Consider the following 20,558-nt stretch of genomic DNA (forward strand, 5'->3'; position numbering starts at 1 on the left):
CTGGACCCTTCTGAGTCAGACACTTCTAGAAACGGATCGACAACAGGACATCCTGGTGCTCCACTGGTCCCAGGCTGTGCAGCCACATCGTGTTCGTGCCTGGCATCATCCTCCACCAAAAACGCAGATCAACATCTCTTTTGGTTTTGTCTGATACATCGAGACCTTGCTCCTCACACAAATGGATCAGCCCCTCTTTCTTGTGCTTCTTATAAGCAGGTGGAGTCACTCGCCAAATAAGACAGAACAGAAAAACGAGAGGGGGATGGGTGTAACTGCTAAACCTACAGTACTGTCCACTGTACAAATAAACATGGAGTCTGATTCTCAAAACACTGCCCAGAATCCTCGCAGGGACCAGTGACAGGAATGATCACCCCAGATCACTAATGCTGTGTAATACCACCGCTGCCACCAGCTGTCACAGATAACAGCAGGAAAATCACGCAGATCCCACCGCTGCCACCAATTTGTCTAGGTGACGCAACTCCGTTCCCTGAAATCATCATGGCGATTTCGCAATTGTCTGACAAGTGATGGATTAGGCCGCGGCAGCTTCCACTACTTGGTTGTTGAGGAACTTACAGTGAGCGTTTAGTATATACACGTCGGAATCCAATGCATGGAATATACTTTATATACCCCGGACACTGCCAACTCCACATAACAAGAACTATTAGCTGCCACCAGCAATGGTTTACACAGGCCCATTGGACACCCGATGCAAGTAGCACATGGCTTCAGGGGTGCGGTTTACATTGCAAGAGTAACAAAGCTGTTACATTTTATATTTTTAATCTGTAAGGGTAGGCAGTGTCTATAAAAATGATACAAAATGGGAACAAAACAATATGGTATATACTAAACCTGATGTCGCAGAAATGGCTCAGAGATTAGGAAACCTACAAATGATCAAACCCAAACTCTGCTTTTTTTATTAGATTCAGGTTACGCCCACATACCTCCCCTGGGTGAGCTTATATGGGGAATAGGTGTGGGAAGTGCTGAGACTTTTAGACGTTTATGAAAGCCCCATCTTTCAGAATATCATTGCAGAGGTCCCAGGTGGAAGATATTGTCACCATGTTGTGTCACGATTTTACCTTTCTATAAAGACGAAACATGGTATGGATAGCATCATCCATCCGACCGATATTAGGTATTCGGTTAACCTTGTGATGATGTGAGTGAATGCATTATGTTAGTCCCTTAGCTATGAAGCCGAAAATGTATCTCCCTTAAATATATCGATGCAAACCCCAATATTCATGACTGACCACTGGCTCCAGAAAGTCTGAAACCAGTCTGAGACCGGCGTGTTTTGTTCATTCATGATCACCAGCCACTGAGATGAACAGAAATTATCAACTTTTATTAAATTCAAGATATTTTTCTCTTTTTACTCATTTATATCAGAGGGACTATCGGAGGTCGCACATACAACAACTTGGCAATAATCTCACATTTACTCATTGATTCTTCAGCTGGAATCACAGGGGTCACTTCATAGTCAAAGTGAAGATGATGGAGGAAAGCAAATAATAGTGCAAATGCATGAAATGGCACCTGGCCCTTTATTACCATCCCTCTAATACTGATGGATCTGAGGTCACTTCTCATTACTATACAATGGACTGCCTCTTCACACTGCACAGACCTGTGTGATTCTCCTGCTCAGTCTACAGACGTCAGGAGCGTTCTGAAGGAGGCCATGCAGCTTCGGGACTGGAAAGTAGGGTGCAGGATGTAGACGCCATCTGTGGGCTGAGCGGAAGGCTCACAGTCAGGAGGCTGGCAGGACTGCTGGTCACCAGGCGCAGCCGCTCATGTAGGGTGGGAGCTGGGGACAGTAATTAGGCTTGGGCAGGTAAGAAGCACGGACCCCCTACTGGCACTGCCATAAATATCTGATTCCAACATAGAAACCTCTATAGAAAAATAAAGAATCTCCACGATCTGCTCTCTATATAACGTCTATTCTAGAAAGAGTACGGCTACACGATGGGCAGTGCGGGGAGGGGAACTGCCATAACTGGGTACATGGCGAGAAGCGGAGCAGCATCATTTATAAGAAATGAATCTGTGACAGGGACATAGGGCAGCTGCAGCCACATCCAGCACCGATCAGATAACGCTGATACTCCTCTATTACTGCTGACTAGAGATGAGGGAACCCAAACACTAAAGTTCAGCGTCCGTACCGAACACTTACTGTTCAGACACGGACTTCACCAGGCAATCCATGTTAACGTTCAGGTTCGGCCCCCCCCCCGAACACCATGTGCATGACAGCGCGGCAAACACTGCCTCTGATCGGTGGTAAAATAATTATCGCCAGTAAATGACAATGTGAGCCCGCAGCTCTGATCGGAGGTATAAAGTTTACCTCCGATCACTGGCGTCGGCTGATGGGACTACTTCTCCCATCAGCCTACGCCTGCTGCCACTAATTGGAGTATTCATCAGCCAGCCCCTGAGCTCTAAATAAATTATTTTTTTATAAAGCGGTCTGGGCTCCGTTTTTTTTTGATAACCAGCCAGGCAAACATGGATGGGTGTCTTATAGATGCCTCGCTATTACTAAGCCATGGGCTTGCTGTCACTGGACAATATAAAGGTGACATCAACCCCACAAATATGAACCCCCCTTACCACCGGTACAGAGCAAGTGGGAAAAGCCAGGCAAAGCAACTGCATTGTCGCATCTAATAGATGCACCTTTTCTGGGCAGCTGCAGGTTGCTATTTTTAGGTTGGGGGCTGGCAATATCCATGGCCCCTTACCAGCCCAAGAATACCAGCCCCCAGCTGTCTGCTTTAGCAAGACTGGTTGTAAAAGAAAGTTTTAAATAATATTTTTTAAAAAATGGCATTGGGACCCCCTTATTCCTGATAAAAATCCTTACTAAAGTTGACAGCTGAGGGTTGCAGCCCGCAGCTGTTAGTTTTGCCTGGCTGGTAAACAAAAATACAGGACAAACACCATTTTTTTTTAATATATTATTTATAGTGCAGGTGTCGGCTGATGAATACTCCCATTAGTCGCTCCTGCTCTCACTGTTATTAGTGGAGGAAGGCATAGGCTGATAGGAGTAGCAGTCCAAGAACGATGCCAGGGACGTAAACTTCTTGCCTCCAATCACAGCTGCAGGCCACCTCCAGGGGCTTCTCTGTCCTCATCTACATCCATAAATATTAATATGGATAAAAGTATGTGCCCCCCACATCCACCTCCAGGGGCTTCTCTGTCCTCATCTACATCCATAGACATTAATATGGAGAAAGTATGTGCCCCCCACATCCACCCCCGGGGGCTTCACTGTCCTCATCTACATCCATAAATATTAATATGGATAAAAGTATGTGCCCCCCACATCCACCTCTAGGGGCTTCTCTGTCCTCATCTACATCCATAGACATTAATATGGAGAAAGTATGTGCCCCCCACATCCACCTCTGGGGGCTTCACTGTCCTCATCTACATCCATAGACATTAATATGGAGAAAGTATGTGCCCCCCACATCCACCTCTGGGGGCTTCTCTGTCCTCATCTACATCCATAGACATTAATATGGAGAAAAGTATGTGCCCCCCACATCCATCCCTGGGGGCTTCTCTGTCCTCCATCTACATACATAGACATTAATATTGAGAAAAGTATGTGCCCCCCACATCCACCTCCGGGGGCTTCACTGTCCTCATCTACATCCATAGACATTAAAATGGAGAAAGTGTGTGCCCCCCACATCCACCTCCGGGGGCTTCTCTGTCCTCATCTACATCCATAGACATTAATATGGAGAAAGTATGTGCCCCCCACATCCACCTCCGGGGGCTTCTCTATCCTTATCTAGATCCATAGACATTAATATTGAGAAAAGTATGTGCCCCCCACATCCACCTCCGGGGGCTTCTCTGTCCTCATCTACATCCATAGACATTAATATGGAGAAAGTGTGTGCCCCCCACATCCACCTCCGGGGGCTTCTCTGTCCTCATCTACATCCATAGACATTAATATGGAGAAAGTGTGTGCCCCCCACATCCACCTCCGGGGGCTTCTCTGTCCTCATCTACATCCATAGACATTAATATGGAGAAAGTATGTGCCCCCCACATCCACCTCCGGGGGCTTCTCTGTCCTCATCTACATCCATAGACATTAATATGGAGAAAGTGTGTGCCCCCCACATCCACCTCCGGGGGCTTCTCTGTCCTCATCTACATCCATAGACATTAATATGGAGAAAGTATGTGCCCCCCACATCCACCTCCGGGGGCTTCTCTGTCCTCATCTACATCCATAGACATTAATATGGAGAAAGTATGTGCCCCCCACATCCACCTCCGGGGGCTTCTCTATCCTTATCTAGATCCATAGACATTAATATGGAGAAAGTATGTGCCCCCCACATCCACCTCCGGGGGCTTCTCTGTCCTCATCTACATCCATAGACATTAATATGGAGAAAGTATGTGCCCCCCACATCCACCTCCGGGGGCTTCTCTATCCTTATCTAGATCCATAGACATTAATATTGAGAAAAGTATGTGCCCCCCACATCCACCTCTGGGGGCTTCACTGTCTTCATCTACATCCATAGACATTAATATGGAGAAAGTATGTGCCCCCCACATCCACCTCCGGGGGCTTCTCTATCCTTATCTAGATCCATAGACATTAATATTGAGAAAAGTATGTGCCCCCCACATCCACCTCCGGGGGCTTCTCTATCCTTATCTAGATCCATAGACATTAATATTGAGAAAAGTATGTGCCCCCCACATCCACCTCTGGGGGCTTCACTGTCCTCATCTACATCCATAGACATTAATATGGAGAAAGTATGTGCCCCCCACATCCACCTCCGGGGGCTTCACTGTCCTCATCTACATCCATAGACATTAATATGGAGAAAGTATGTGCCCCCCACATCCACCTCCGGGGGCTTCTCTATCCTTATCTAGATCCATAGACATTAATATTGAGAAAAGTATGTGCCCCCCACATCCACCTCTGGGGGCTTCACTGTCCTCATCTACATCCATAGACATTAATATGGAGAAAGTATGTGCCCCCCACATCCACCTCCGGGGGCTTCTCTATCCTTATCTAGATCCATAGACATTAATATTGAGAAAAGTATGTGCCCCCCACATCCACCTCTGGGGGCTTCACTGTCTTCCATCTACATCCATGGACATAATATCCTCCTCTGCAGATATAATGGCTCTTGCTCTTCTGAGAAGGATTTCTACAAGATTTTTGGAGGTGTCTGTGGGGATTTTTGCCCTTTCATCCAGAAGAGCATCTCCCATCACTGGAGCTGAGGGTCCAAGGCTGCCCCCTGATAACAGGCCACAAAACTGATGACACCTCGCTACCTCTTGGTGCTGCTGACAATTCTGCTTACTCCTGTGGGCTACAGAAAACTCTCTACACCTGTGCGCTGCAGACACCTCTCTACACCTGTGCGCTGCAGACAACTCTCTCTACCTCCTTGGGCCGCATGACAACTCTCTCTACTCCTTTGGCTGCAGACAACTCTCTCTGCTCATGTAGGATGCAGACAACTCTCTACTAATGTGGGCAGCTGACACCTCCCTTTACTACTGTGAGCTGCAGACACCTTTCTCTGCTCATGTGGGCTGCAAACAACTCTTTCTACTGTGGGCTGCAGACAATTCTACTCCTGTGGGGTGCAGACAACTCTCTCTACTCCTGTGGGCTGCAGACAACTCTCTCTATTCCTGTGGGCTGCAAACAACTCTTTCTACTGTGGGCTGCAGACAATTCTACTCCTGTGGGCTGCAGACAACTCTCTACTCCTGTGGGCTGCAGACAACTCTCTACTCCTGTGGGCTGCAGACAACTCTCTCTACTCCTGTGGGCTGCAGACAACTCTCTCTACTAATGTGGGCTGCAGACAACTCTCTCTACTAATGTGGGCTGCAGACAACCCTCTCTACTAATGTGTGCTGTTGACACCTTTCTCTCCAACTGTGAGCTGCAGACAACTCTCTCTACTCCTGTGGGCTGCAGACAACTCTCTCTACTCCTGTGGCTGCTGACAACTCTCTCTACTCCTGTGGGCTGCAGACAACTCTCTCTACTCCTGTGGGCTGCAGACAACTCTCTCTACTCCTGTGGGCTGCAGACAACTCTCTCTACTCTTGTGGGCTGCAGACAACTCTCTCTACTCTTGTGGGCTGCAGACAACTCTCTCTACTAATGTGGGCTGCAGACAACTCTCTCTACTAATGTGGGCTGCAGACAACTCTCTCTACTAATGTGGGCTGCAGACAACTCTCTCTACTAATGTGGGCTGCAGACAACCCTCTCTACTAATGTGGGCTGTTGACACCTTTCTCTCCAACTGTGAGCTGCAGACAACTCTACTCCTGTGGGCTGCAGACAACTCTCTCTACTCCTGTGGCTGCTGACAATTCTCTCTACTCCTGTGGGCTGCAGACAACTCTCTCTACTCCTGTGGCTGCTGACAATTCTCTCTACTCCTGTGGGCTGCAGACAACTCTCTCTAATCCTGTGGCTGCTGACAATTCTCTCTACTCCTGTGGGCTGCAGACAACTCTCTCTAATCCTGTGGCTGCTGACAATTCTCTTTACTCCTGTGGGCTGCTGACAACTCTCTCTACTCCTGTGGGCTGCAAACAACTCTCTACTCCTGTCGGCTGCAAACAACTCTCTACTCATGTGGGCTGCAAACAACTCTCTCTACTCACAAGGGCTGCTGACACCTTTCTCTACCCCTGTGGGCTGCAGACAGCTCTCTACAACTGTGGAATGCAGACAACTCTACCCTTGTGGCTGCTGACAACTCTCTCTACTTCTGTGGGCTGCAGACAACTCTCTACTCCTGTGGGCTGCAGACAACTCTCTACTCCTGTGGGCTGCTGACACCTTTCTCTACCCCTGTGAGCTGCAGACAGCTCTCTACAACTGTGGGATGCAGACAACTCTACCCTTGTGGCTGCTGACAACTCTCTCTACTCCTGTTAGCTGCAGACTACTCTCTTTACCTCTGTGGGCTGCAGACAACTCTCTGCTCATGTGGGCTGCAGACAACTCTTTCTACTCCTGTGGGCTGCAGACAACTCTCTCTACTCCTGTGGGCTGCAGTCAGCTCTGCCTACCCCTGTGACTGCTGACAACTCTGTCCATTACTGTGGGCTGCAGACAACTCTCTCTACGTCTGTGGGCTGCAGACAACTCTACTCCTGTGGGCTGCAAACAACTCTATTCATGTGGGCAGCAGACACCTCTCTCTACCTCTGTGGGCTGCAGACAACTCTCTCTACTCCTGTGGGCTGCAGTCAACTCTCTCTACTCCTGTGGGATGCAAATAACTATCTCTACCTCTGTGGGCTGCAGACAACCCTCTCTACTCCTGTGGGATGCAAACAACTCTACTCCTGTTAGCTGCAGACTACTCTCTCTACCTCTGTGGGCTCTCTCTACCTCTGTGGGCTGAAAACAACTCTCTGCTCATGTGGGCTGCAGATAACTCTCTCTACTCCTGTGGGCTGCAAACAACTCTTTCTACTGTGGCCTGCAGACAATTCTACTCCTGTGGCCTGCAGACAATTCTACTCCTGTGGCTGCAGACAATTCTACTCCTGTGGCTGCAGACAATTCTACTCCTGTGGGCTGCAGACAACTCTCTGCTCATGTGGGCTGCAGACAACTCTCTGCTCATGTGGGCTGCAGACAACTCTCTGCTCATGTGGGCTGCAGACAACTCTCTGCTCATGTGGGCTGCAGACAACTCTCTGCTCATGTGGGCTGCAGACAACTCTTTCTACTCCTGTGGGCTGCAGACAACTCTTTCTACTCACAAGGGCTGCTGACACCTTTCTCTCCCCCTGTGAGCTGCAGACAACTCTCTACCCCTGTGGGCTGCAGACAACTCTTTCTACTCCTGTGGACTGCAAACAACTCTCTCTACTCCTGTGGGATGCAGACAACTCTCTCTACTCCTGTGGCTGCTGACAATTCTCTCTACTCCTGTGGGCTGCAAACTCTCTCTGTGGGCTGCAGACAACTCTCTCTACCTCTGTGGGCTGCAGACATCTCTCTCTACTCCTGTGGGATGCAGACAACTCTCTCTACTCCTGTGGCTGCTGACAATTCTCTCTACTCCTGTGGGCTGCAAACTCTCTCTGTGGGCTGCAGACAACTCTCTCTACTCCTGTGGGATGCAGACAACTCTCTCTACTCCTGTGGCTGCTGACAATTCTCTCTACTCCTGTGGGCTGCAAACTCTCTCTGTGGGCTGTAGACAATTCTCTCTACTCCTGTGGGATGCAGACAACCCTCTCTACTGCTGTGGTGTGCAGACAACTCTCTCTACTCCTGCGGGCTGCAGACAACTCTTTCTACTCCTGTGGGCTGCAGACAACTCTCTCTGCTCCTGTGGGCTGCAGACAACGCTCTCTGCTCCTGTGGGCTGCAGACAACGCTCTCTGCTCATGTGGGCTGCAGAAAACTCTCTTTACTCCTGTGGTCTGCAGACAACTCTCTCTACTGCTATGGGGTGCAGACAACTCTCTCTACTCCTGCGGGCTGCAGACAACTCTTTCTACTCATGTGTGCTGCAGACAACTCTTTCTACTCATGTGGGCTGCAGACAATTCTACTCCTGTGGGCTGCAGACAACTCTCTTTACCCCTGTCTGCTGCAGACAACTCTCTCTACTCCAGTCGGCTGCAGACAACTCTCTCTACGCCTTTGGATTGCTGACAACTCTCTACTCCTGTGGGCTGCAGCTGCAGCTCAGCCTCCTTGTAGCTGGTGCTTTTTTCAGGTCAGGTGTCATCCAGTTTTCACACAATTTTTAATAGCTCTGCATACTGTCAGTAAATTGAAACATTTTTGTTAACACTTTGTACCTACAAATTCTCTTTGACCTAGTTCTGCCCTCACAGCAGATGGTTTGTCACCATGTATCTGGCGTAGATAGTATAAATCCTGATCAGAAAGGGATGCTCACTTCATTTACTGGCAACAAGCAGAGATATTATAGATGAGGAGCGGATACTCCTAGTTTATTACAAAAACAGGCCAGATTAATCTTTCTAGGAAGGAAAGGCTTGGAGCTGGCCCTGTGGTCTTATGATCGGCACTGGCAGATATTGGGGGCCCCTTGTGCGCCCCTCTCACACCTCCCTGGCCATAACGTGCTTCCTGGATCTGAGCCCCCTCCTGTATAACTTACTCGCCAGAATTCTTCTATGGAGTGAACGTCACATATGATACAAACAGGTCAGCGGCGTTGGAGCTTTTCGTAGCACCTGGAATGGACGAGGACATGATAGTCCATGGAGCAGAGGACACAGGCTCCTTCACGGTAGAGTGAATGAGATAGTGGCCCCCAACTACAGCTGGTGGTGGCCCTTACGAAGGTCGATGGCTCTTCATGGCGGCCTCTTGATAAATGTGCATTATTGCCTTCCTCACGACTAATCCCGGGGAGGACGGGAGGGTCCGGTCTTGTAGCTTCTGGCGGGGTGTCCTCGGCAGTCTCATAAATAACAGTATAGATATATTTCTGAATAAAATATGGATATATATAATATACAGATCTATATGTATCTCTCACTGGACTCGAAACACAAAGAAGATCAACACAGACATCGGAGCCGGTCCCTGTCCTCTGGGGCCGCTTGGCAGACCCCCGGGGGGTTTCTTGGCTGTCGCAATGAACTCACATGGAACGAGGAGGAGGAGTCCTGGTAAACGGACATGGTCCTGGCGGCTTCCCTGCCCTTCCATCTTAAGGCCTTCCAGAAACTCTCGGATACGGATATTTGGCAATAGGCATGTGCGGCCCTTCCCATGGCAAGACGGCGCGGTTACATCTGATCGCAACGAGTCTGTTCTGCAGGGATTAGCAGCCTTCCTCCACCTTAATGTGTAAGATCTTGGAGAACCCCGGCCTCTTCTTAAGAGCCTGCAGCACAAGAAAGGTCAGGTGGTCAACGTGCAATGATACTGGCCGTAAATATGGCCAATGGGGGCCCGACAGAGATGGACATTGGTTAGAGAGGGTAAACATATCATAGGGTCACCTCCAGCACCCGAGCTTCCCATGACATCAATGTGGGGAGCAGCCAGACAGCATGAAGGCCAGACAGTATGGAGGCAGAACAACATGGAGGCCACACAGTACAGAGGCTGCACAGTACGGAGGCAGCACAGCTTGAAGGTCGGACAGTACGGAGGCCGGACAGAATGCAGGCAGGACAGTACGGAGGAAGCACAGTACGGAGCCGCACAGTACAGAGGCCAGAGTTACCTGCAGCTTGTTCACCATCTCCTCAAACAGTTTCTGGGCTTCAGGGCTACTCGGGTCCTTAAAGTAATCAGCAATCCCAACCTGCACCACGATGGACTTCAGATTGCGACACACACCTAGAGAGAAAGACACCAGTGACAGACGCCATAACTCTTGGCGCTCTGCACCGCAGGGGAGTCATACTCACTATTGAAGTGCAGCAGAGCCTTGGGGGTGACCGGGGTGGAGGTGAGGACCAGCATCTCCAGGCCCTTCAGACCCTCCCTGCAGACCTCTGCTGCCACCTCCTGATTGATCTCTGTGACGTGGTCCAGCTCCAGCACCTGTAGACGCATGCAGTTCCGTGCTGCGGGGGAACAAGACGAGGTGAACGGAGGACGCAAAGGCTCGGGACATAAAGCGTACTGTGTGACTGCCAGACCTGACGCTGCACTACAGCACACTGCATCTGCAACTCTCTCTGATGACTCTCAGGTCTGACGCTGCACTACATCACACTGCACCTGTGCCTTTCTCTGATGACTCTCAGGCCTGACGCCGCACTACATCACACACACTGCACCTGTGCCTTTCTCTGATGACTCTAAGGCTTGATGCTGCACTACATCACACTGCACCTGCACCTTTCTCTGAATGATTATTAGGCTACGTGCACACGGTACGGATTCTGCTGCGGATCCGCAGCGGATTTGGCCCTGCGGACCCGCAGCAGAACTGCAGGTGATGTACAGTACCATTCTAGCCTATGGAAAATTGAAGCCGCTGTGCAGACGGTGCAGATTTTTCCGCATGGTTTTGCCTGCGGTTTCTAATCCGCAGAAAGAATTGACATGTCATTCTTTTCTGCGGATTCCGCTGCAGTTTGCCATCTCCTCCATTGTGGAGGTGATAAACCGCAGGGCAGAACCGCAGACTAATCCACAGGTAAACCGCAGGTCTTTTGACCTGCAGATTTACCGGCGGATTGTGCAAAATCCGTGGGTGAATCAGCACCGTGTGCACATAGCCTTAGGCCTGATGCTTCAATACATCACACTGCACCTGCACCTTTCTCTGATGACTGTCAGGCCTGATGCTGCACTACATCACACTGCACCTGCACCTTTTTCTGATGACTGTCAGGCCTGACGCTGCACTACATCACATTGCACCTTTCCCTGATGACTCTCAGGCCTGACGCTCCACTACATCACACTGCACCTTTCTCTGAATGACTCTCAGGCCTGACGCTGCACTACAGCACGCTGTACCTGGGTCTTTCTTGTATGACTCTCAGGCTTGACGCTGCACTACATCACACTGCACCTGCACCTTTTTCTGATGACTGTCAGGCCTGACGCTGCACTACAGCACATTGCACCTGCGCCTTTCTCTGATGACTCTCAGGCCTGACGCTCCACTACATCACATTGCACCTTTCCCTGATGACTCTCAGGCCTGACGCTCCACTACATCACACTGCACCTTTCTCTGAATGACTCTCAGGCCTGACGCTGCACTACAGCACATTGCACCTGCGCCTTTCTCTGATGACTCTCAGGCCTGACGCTCCACTACATCACACTGCACCTTTCCCTGATGACTCTCAGGCCTGACGCTCCACTACATCACATTGCACCTTTCCCTGATGACTCTCAGGCCTGACGCTGCACTACAGCACGCTGTACCTGGGCCTTTCTTGTATGACTCTCAGGCTTGACGCTGCACTACATCACACTGCACCTGCACCTTTTTCTGATGACTGTCAGGCCTGACGCTGCACTACAGCACATTGCACCTGCGCCTTTCCCTGATGACTCTCAGGCCTGACGCTCCACTACATCACATTGCACCTTTCCCTGATGACTCTCAGGCCTGACGTTCCACTACATCACACTGCACCTTTCTCTGAATGACTCTCAGGCCTGACGCTGCACTACAGCACGCTGTACCTGGGCCTTTCTTGTATGACTCTCAGGCTTGACGCTGCACTACATCACACTGCACCTGCACCTTTTTCTGATGACTGTCAGGCCTGACGCTGCACTACAGCACATTGCACCTGCGCCTTTCTCTGATGACTCTCAGGCCTGACGCTCCACTACATCACATTGCACCTTTCCCTGATGACTCTCAGGCCTGACGCTCCACTACATCACACTGCACCTTTCTCTGAATGACTCTCAGGCCTGACGCTGCACTACAGCACATTGCACCTGCGCCTTTCTCTGATGACTCTCAGGCCTGACGCTCCACTACATCACACTGCACCTTTCCCTGATGACTCTCAGGCCTGACGCTCCACTACATCACATTGCACCTTTCCCTGATGACTCTCAGGCCTGACGCTGCACTACAGCACGCTGTACCTGGGCCTTTCTTGTATGACTCTCAGGCTTGACGCTGCACTACATCACACTGCACCTGCACCTTTTTCTGATGACTGTCAGGCCTGACGCTGCACTACAGCACATTGCACCTGCGCCTTTCCCTGATGACTCTCAGGCCTGACGCTCCACTACATCACATTGCACCTTTCCCTGATGACTCTCAGGCCTGACGTTCCACTACATCACACTGCACCTTTCTCTGAATGACTCTCAGGCCTGACGCTGCACTACAGCACGCTGTACCTGGGCCTTTCTTGTATGACTCTCAGGCTTGACGCTGCACTACATCACACTGCACCTGCACCTTTTTCTGATGACTGTCAGGCCTGACGCTGCACTACAGCACATTGCACCTGCGCCTTTCCCTGATGACTCTCAGGCCTGACGCTGCACTACATCACATTGCACCTTTCCCTGATGACTCTCAGGCCTGACGCTCCACTACATCACATTGCACCTTTCCCTGATGACTCTCAGGCCTGACGTTCCACTACATCACACTGCACCTTTCTCTGTATGACTCTCAGGCTTGACGCTGCACTACATCACACTGCACCTGCGCCTTTCTCTGATGATTCTCAGGCCTGACGCTACACTCCATCACACTGCACCTGCAGTACATGCGGCTACGTTCGCTGATGCGGTCGTCACTGTCCTTACCTAGCGAGGAGAGCCCCTGCACCCCACAGCCTGCGCCCCCCACACCTAGCGCCCGGAGGTGGGGCCAGCATCGTCCAATCATCTGCAGGCAGCGGTTACTGAAGCGCGTGGGCTGCTGACTGCGGAGAGAAGAGAAGGAGGTCACAGAAGCTGCAGAGCTGACCCTTGTCACAGCTGGGGGGCTGCTACAATATATCCAGAGATGCACACATCACAGCACTCAGCCTCCTCCAGGTTAAAAGTGTAGGGACCACTTCAGACAGGAAGATTACACAGATCGTCGTCCCCGGACTGACTGCGGGTCTCCCGACCAGACATACAGTCCACAAGGGGCAATGTGGATCCGTCACTGGGGGGCGCCGTCTGCTGTCTATACCGCCTGCTGCAGGGTCAGAGATGACAGCTGTGATGGCCGCTGTACATGGGCGACTCACCATGGATGCAACGGCGCCACCTGGAGGGAGATGATGTCTCTGCACCCAGCGCCCAAGGCCCAAATGACTTCATGTCCTACAGGATCCGTGGCACTTCTGCAATGGACCAAAAGATACAAGTCACAGGGAGAAGACAGAAGTGTACAGTATATATCCAGCCGGCGTCTACCCGCACACGACCCCAGTATATACCACGCCAGCACCTGTATGTCACAGCCTGCAGCGCCCGACAGTAGCAGCTCGCCAGCCACAGGGAGCGATCCGTCAGGATGTTCGGACAGTGGGAAATCCGCAAGATTAACAAGTTCCCGCCTGTGGCTTTCAGAAGAGATTCCAGGCCGGACTCAAGACAGCCCCTGATAACAGCGAGAGACATGTAATACAGAGAGACAGACGATCAGCAGCGACTCAGGGGCAGTATGATGGCAGGTACCGTGCCATGAACAACTCTTCATACCCCATGAACTTTTCCACACGTATTTTATAGGGATTTTATCTGATACAACACAAAGTATTAAATATCTGTGACGTGTAAAGGAAACGATAATGTTCTCTAATTATTAGAAAAATATAATTCTGAACATTGTTCTGTGCAATAGTATTCAGCCCCCTGTAGTCTGATGCCCCTAAATAAAATCCTGAGTGACCGATCGCCCCCAGAAGTCACATCATCAGTACATTGCGTCCTGAGTGTGATGCCTTCTCAGTATAACGACAGATGTTCTGTGAAGGCCTCAAAGGTTTGTGTGAGAACATTGGGGATAAAACAGCATCAAGAAAACCAAGGATCCCACCAGACAGGTCAGGGATAAAGGTGTGGAGAAGAGGAAAGCAGGGTTAGGGTATAAAAAATAACCCAAGCTCTGAACATCTCATGGAGCACTGTTCAATGCATCATGCAAAAATGGAAGGAGCATGGCCCAACTGCAAACCTACCAAGAAGTCCACCTAACCCGACATCCCCAGCAAGGAGAGCGCCAATTAGAGAAGCAGTCGATAGGCCCATGGTCACTGAGCAGAATCTGTTCACTGGACAACTGTTAGTCGTATACTCCACAAATCTGACATTTATGGAAAAGTGGTAAGGAGAAACGCAAAACTAAAAACCATAAGCAATTGTGTTTACAGATTAAAAAATCCATGTAAGGAACACAACAAGCATGTGTCAGATGGTGAATAAAATGAAACTTTCTCCTTCGCCTCATTGGGGGACACAGGTACTGTGGTGTATGCTACTGCTGCCAGGAGGCTGGCACTAAGTAAACGAAAAAAAGGTTAGCTCCTCCTCCGCCATATACACCCTCGCCTCGATTGCAGGCGAAACCAGTTCTTGCATAGTGTCTGTTGGAGGCACACGTCTGGTCTTTTCTCACTCTTTTTTTTCCCATGAAGATGAGATAGGGGCGACAGATCCTACTGAAAGGGTCCGATCTCCCCAAACCAACAACGGGCGAGCACGTGGAGTGTCGCCTCCACATATCCTCTCCCGCAATGTGGGACATGATGCCGGACTGAGCCCTGACCACCCTAAGGTATTGCAACCCTAGGCTGTACAGAGGCCTAGGAATAGTCCGTGCGTCCCCCACTGCATCACCAATGCCAGACAGCGGAGATGGAAGGAGGCGGACGGTCCCTCTCTTCATCCCCTATAGGGAAGACGGAGCTAGGGTGCCTGCACCCTCCTTGAATTTTTTGCAGCCTCCCTTCCCCCCCAACCTGAGGATCAGCTGGAGTTTCCAGGGGTGAGGCGTGGAAGGAGGTGGGCTGGGAGGGCTCCTGTAGACCCCCAGGGTCGGCATTGCTGGTGGCCTCCGTTTTTCCGGCCACATCCTCAGGCTTTCGCAGGGACGGGGTGCACCACCCAGCTGTGGCAGTTGGCAGCGTATTTCCTGCCCAAGCCCCTGTTTCTGGTGGTCCCGCTCCGGGTCTGGGCGCACGCTGAAAATTTAGTCCCCGGCTTCTGCCAGAGCTAGGCTGCAGGCGGAAGTTTCACCCCCCGTGACGCGTCTACTTCCGGCGAACCCGCCCCCGGGGCCTCGAGCGACGCCGAAAAATTTAGTCCCCGGCTTCAGCTGGCGCTAGGCCGCGGACAGAAGCTCCACCCCCCATTACGTCACCAGCGGTCGCCTCTTTTTCCGAGGGCCCGCCCACACGCTGAGGCGCGCTTTTTTGAAAAGGGAGCAGCTGTTCAGCAGGCTGGACTCCTAAGGGGATCCAGGACTGGGGTAAGTGCTACACCAGAAGGAGGAACCTTGAGCAGAGCTCCAAAAGAACACGACAAAAAAGTCCAAAATAATGAATAAAAATTCAAATTTTATTATTACACTATATAAAGACAATACAAGTGCAGGGAATGATTAGGGACAAAAATTGTGTCATATCCACCACCGCATGGGTAGAACAAAAGGTGCCGGACAAAGGTAGCCTACATAACAAATATAATATATTATAGTAGATATAGTACATAATTCATATCAATCATCTATCCATTAAGCTGCCACTTAATCAGTATTTCACATAATTGTTCATGCCTTCAAGTGAAAAAGTATATATCAGTATAATACAATAAACTATCACTTGTTCAACATCGCATAGAACATCATGTATTGAAATTAGCCCTGTGTGGTCAGATGTCAATACCAAATTGGTAGTAAATACCTGATAAGCAGCAGCTAGAGGCGTCCAAATGTCCAGACACCTACCCCGACGCGCGTTTCCGGAGGGTCAGTCCAAAAGTCCTTCATCAGGTCTGACCCTCCGAAACGCGAGTCGGGGTAGGTGTCTGGACATTTGGACGCCTCTAGCTGCTGCTTATCAGGTATTAGTAAATTTACTTTCACTTTCATTTTCACCATGGCGCTGGCATCTGACTATACAGGGCTTACTAACGTATGATGCTCTCTCTGTGTGATGGAAGCTTGGAGTTGCTGCCTGTCAAGCATAAATAACTTTACTGTTACTACCACTTTGGTATTGACATCTGACCACACAGGGCTAATTTCAATACATGATGTTACTTCTATGCAATGTTGAACAAGTGATAGTTTATTGCATTATACTGATATATACTTTTTCACTTGAAGGCATGAACAATTATGTGAAATACTGATTAAGTGGCAGCTTAATGGATAGATGATTGATATGAATTCTGTACTACATCTACTATAATATATTGTATTTGTTATGTAGGCTACCTTTGTCCGGCACCTTTTGCTCTATCCATGCGGTTGTGGATACGACACAATTTTTTGTCCCTAATCATTCCCTGCAATTGTAGTCTGTCTTTTTATAGTGTAATAATAAAATTTGAATTTTTAGGGCAGCACGGTGGCTCAGTGGTTAGAGCTGCAGCCTTGCAGCGCTGGGGTCCTGGGTTTGAATCCCACCAAGGACAACATCTGCAAGGAGTTTGTATGTTCTCCCCGTCTTTGCGTGGGTTTCCTCCGGGCACTCCGGTTTCCTCCCACACTCCAAAGACATACTGATAGGGAATTTAGATTGTGAGCCCCATCGGGGACAGTGATGATAATGTGTGCAAACTGTAAAGCGCTGCGGAATATGTTAGCGCTATACAAAGATTATTATTATTTATTCATTATTTTGGACTTTTTTGTCGTGTTCTTTTGGAGCTCTGCTCAAGGTTGCTATAGATTTGCGATTGGTCCATAATTTTCCATATTGCCAGCTAGTATTATCAGTAGTATCATTATTTTTGATCTGCTATAACTAATATGCTGACTATTGTCTCTAGCACTCTATGGGTACCGTTACACTTAGCGATGCACCAGCGATCCCGACAACGATATGGATCGCTGGTGCATCGCTAAGTGGTCACTAGTGAGCTGCCACACAGGCAGATCTCACCAGCGACATCGCAGGGGTCGGGGGTCACTACTTACCTGTCAGACGCGGCGATCCTGACGTCCTCCTGCCCGCGTCCACGCGTCGCTCGTCGGTGCCACAGGAAGCCCAGCAGGAAGTGGCCGACCAGGAATGGTCCAGGGAGTTCTCGCGCGACCAGCAATGAGCAGCAGGGGAGCCGGTCGGAGGTATCACCTGCAGCGATATCGCTAGCAATATCGCTGCAACGTCACAAAGTACACAGTGTATCTAGCCCCCCGGAATGGGCCCTGTCTCTGTCGCAGTCCATGGCATCGCTTACGAGAACAATCGAGTCCCTTCGAGCCCCAGATAGGGGCAGGGATAGCGGCTCGCCTGTCTTAGAGGGGTCCTCCACCTCACAGGAGCTTCCGGCCTGCAGGGGCTGCTCTCACTCCAGGCAGACGCAGGGGAAACGAACCCACACAGCGTCTCCCGGTCCATCTGGTGCTTCGGCATCCATGAGTTCTGCTTCTTGCTCGCCATCACCAGTAGTCGATAACGAGCAAAGCTCAGATTACGACTCGGACGAGCCGCTTGATATGGGTACTCCAGGGTACCGGGAAAAAGTTGACAGTCTCATTGAGGCCGTCAACCAGACTCTTGGGATTGAAGATGATTCCACCTTGTCCTCAGGTCACAAGGTGTCATTTAAGCGAGTCAAGCGGCCTCAGAGTATTTAGCTCTCACCCCGAGTTTGAGGACATAGTGCAACAATACAGGGAATGGCCAGACAAGCGTTTCTCAGACCAGAAGGCGCTCGAGGCGAGGTACCCATTCGCCCCTGATCTCCGTAAAAAATGGGCAGAGTCCCCAACGGTAGATCCACCCATGTCGCGCTTGGCCTCTAAAACCATGTTATCCATACCTAGTGGATACTCTATCAAGGATCCTACTGATCGTCTCATAGAGAGCCTGGCTCGCTCAGTGTTTGAGGCATCAGGTTCAGCACTCTCCCCCTCGTTCGCGGCAACTTGGGTAGCGAAAGCCATGATTTCTTGGTCAGAATCATTGAACAGAGCCTTGCAGGGTATGGACCTACCAGCAGAGGTGTCAGAGATCGCAAATCAAATCACTTTGGCCGGAGACTACTTAATCAACGCGTCTTTGGATGCGGCCAACTGCGTGGCACTCACTGCTGCAAATGCGATCTCCATTAGGAGAGCTTTATGGTTGAGGAAATGGTGGGCAGACTCAACCTCCAAGAAATCCCTGACTTCCTTGCCATATCAGAGCGGTCGCCTATTCGGAGAGAAGTTAGATCAGCTCATTTCTGACTCCATGGGTGGAAAGAGAAGATTTCTCCCTCAGCAAAGGGTCAAACAGCCGTTTCATCCCCGATTTCAGGCACGGTTTCGGTCCTATCGCAACCCCGGGTTGGCTGCAGCGACCAATTCTGCCGCTTCAGGTCGTCCCAGCCAGGACAGGGATCGGCAGGTCTCATATAGAACTAACCCATTGGGGAGAATGCGTACCCACCAGCCCAGATCAAGGGGACGCAGGTCCCAGAGATCTTCAGCCAAATGACTCAAGGCAATTTCAGGGCGACACCGGCAAGGTAGGCGGTCGCCTACTTTGGTTTCGCCACGCCTGACTCTCTGTCGCACATGACACATGGGTAAGAGAGCTGGTGTCCTCGGGGTACAAGGTAGAATTTGTCAAGTACCCCCCAAGATGGTTTTTTCTTTCCCCGCCTCCCAAGGTAGTTGCCCGGGCAAGGGCTTTACTCAGGGCCATCGAATTGCTCCAGCACAATGGAGTCATTGTTCCCGTACCGGAGAACGAAAAATTTCAGGGGTTCTACTCCAACCTGTTCACGGTCCCCAAAAAAGACGGAGTCGTCAGGCCCATTCTGGACTTAAAGCTCCTGAACAAATTTATCAGGATCAGACATTTCCGGATGAAGTCTCTCCGTTCAGTCATATCTGCCATGGGGCGGGGAGAATATTTGGCCTCTATCGACGTCCAAGATGCCTACTTACACATCTCCATTTTTCCCCCCGCACCAAAGGTTTCTGCGCTTCGCCATCAACGGCCTACATTTTCAGTTCACAGCACTGCCCTTTGGGCTGGCCACCGCTCCCAGAGTGTTTACAAAGGTCATGGCGGTCATTATGGCCATCCTGCACTCCCAGGGCATAGTCGTCTTTCCTTATTTAGACAACCTCTTGGTCAAGGGCCCTTCATTTCGGGCATGCGAGGAAAGTGTGAGCATCACGCTAGATACTCTTTCATGCTTAGGGTGGTTGGTCAATCTGAAAAAGCCATCCCCTGTTCCAGCTCAGAGTATTTCCTTCTTAGGAATGATCTTTGACACTTTCCGAGGGTTGGTAATTCTCCCTCAGGACAAGGCCTTAGCTCTCCGACAGGGAGTCCCGGAGGCTTCGCCAACCAGTCCCTCATATAATCCGTTTCTCCATGAGGATCCTAGGAAGAATGCTGGCTGCAATGGAATCGGTTCCGTTTGCCCAGCTCCATCTTCGCCCCCCGCAGTACGCCCTCTTGTCAGCCTGGGACAAAACCCATTCCCTCTCGATCGACGGTGCCAGTTGTCCATGCAGGTCAGACAGGTACTCGGGTGGTGGACAATCAGTTCCTCCCTTCTCCAGGGCAAACCTTTTCCCCCAGACCATTGGTTGGTGGTCACAACCGACGCCAGCCTCCTCGGCTGGGGAGCAGTTTTTCGCCACCAAACGACCCAGGGACGGTGGTCACTGCAGGAGGCACGCCTCCCAATCAACTTGTTAGAGATACGGGCGATCCGGCTAGCTCTGCAACAGTTTCATCACCTTCTTGCAGACCGCCCCATCCGGATTCAATCAGACAACACCATGGCTGTGGCTTACATAAATCACCAGGGGGGCACCCGCAGCAGGGCAGGCATGCGCGAGGTAGGGCAC

General features: G+C 50.5%; 1 protein-coding gene across 2 annotated transcripts in view; it reads right to left on the bottom strand.

Moving 5' to 3' along the window:
* Positions 1-1,351: 1,351 nt before the first annotated feature.
* The window catches only part of FBXO41 (F-box protein 41), a 199,284-nt gene continuing 180,077 nt past the window's right edge, over positions 1,352-20,558 (bottom strand). The window contains exons 8-14 of one of the 2 annotated variants that reach the window (XR_012226720.1): positions 13,983-14,135; positions 13,780-13,875; positions 13,346-13,464; positions 10,504-10,662; positions 10,317-10,432; positions 5,528-9,971; positions 1,352-5,497 (exon numbers count right to left, since the gene is read on the bottom strand). Coding sequence is in view for 1 of the 2 variants with exons in the window: in XM_073559915.1 (XP_073416016.1) it covers positions 9,909-9,971; positions 10,317-10,432; positions 10,504-10,662; positions 13,346-13,464; positions 13,780-13,875; positions 13,983-14,135 (706 nt within the window). In the remaining variant the exon portion in view is untranslated. Of the gene's footprint in view, positions 9,972-10,316; positions 10,433-10,503; positions 10,663-13,345; positions 13,465-13,779; positions 13,876-13,982; positions 14,136-20,558 lie in introns of both variants that reach the window. The other variant, XM_073559915.1, reaches the window with a different exon arrangement.

Source organism: Dendrobates tinctorius, unplaced genomic scaffold (genome assembly GCF_039654945.1).
Source record: "Dendrobates tinctorius isolate UK_male_01 unplaced genomic scaffold, ASM3965494v1 ptg000282l, whole genome shotgun sequence".
Lineage (NCBI taxonomy): Eukaryota > Metazoa > Chordata > Amphibia > Anura > Dendrobatidae > Dendrobates > Dendrobates tinctorius.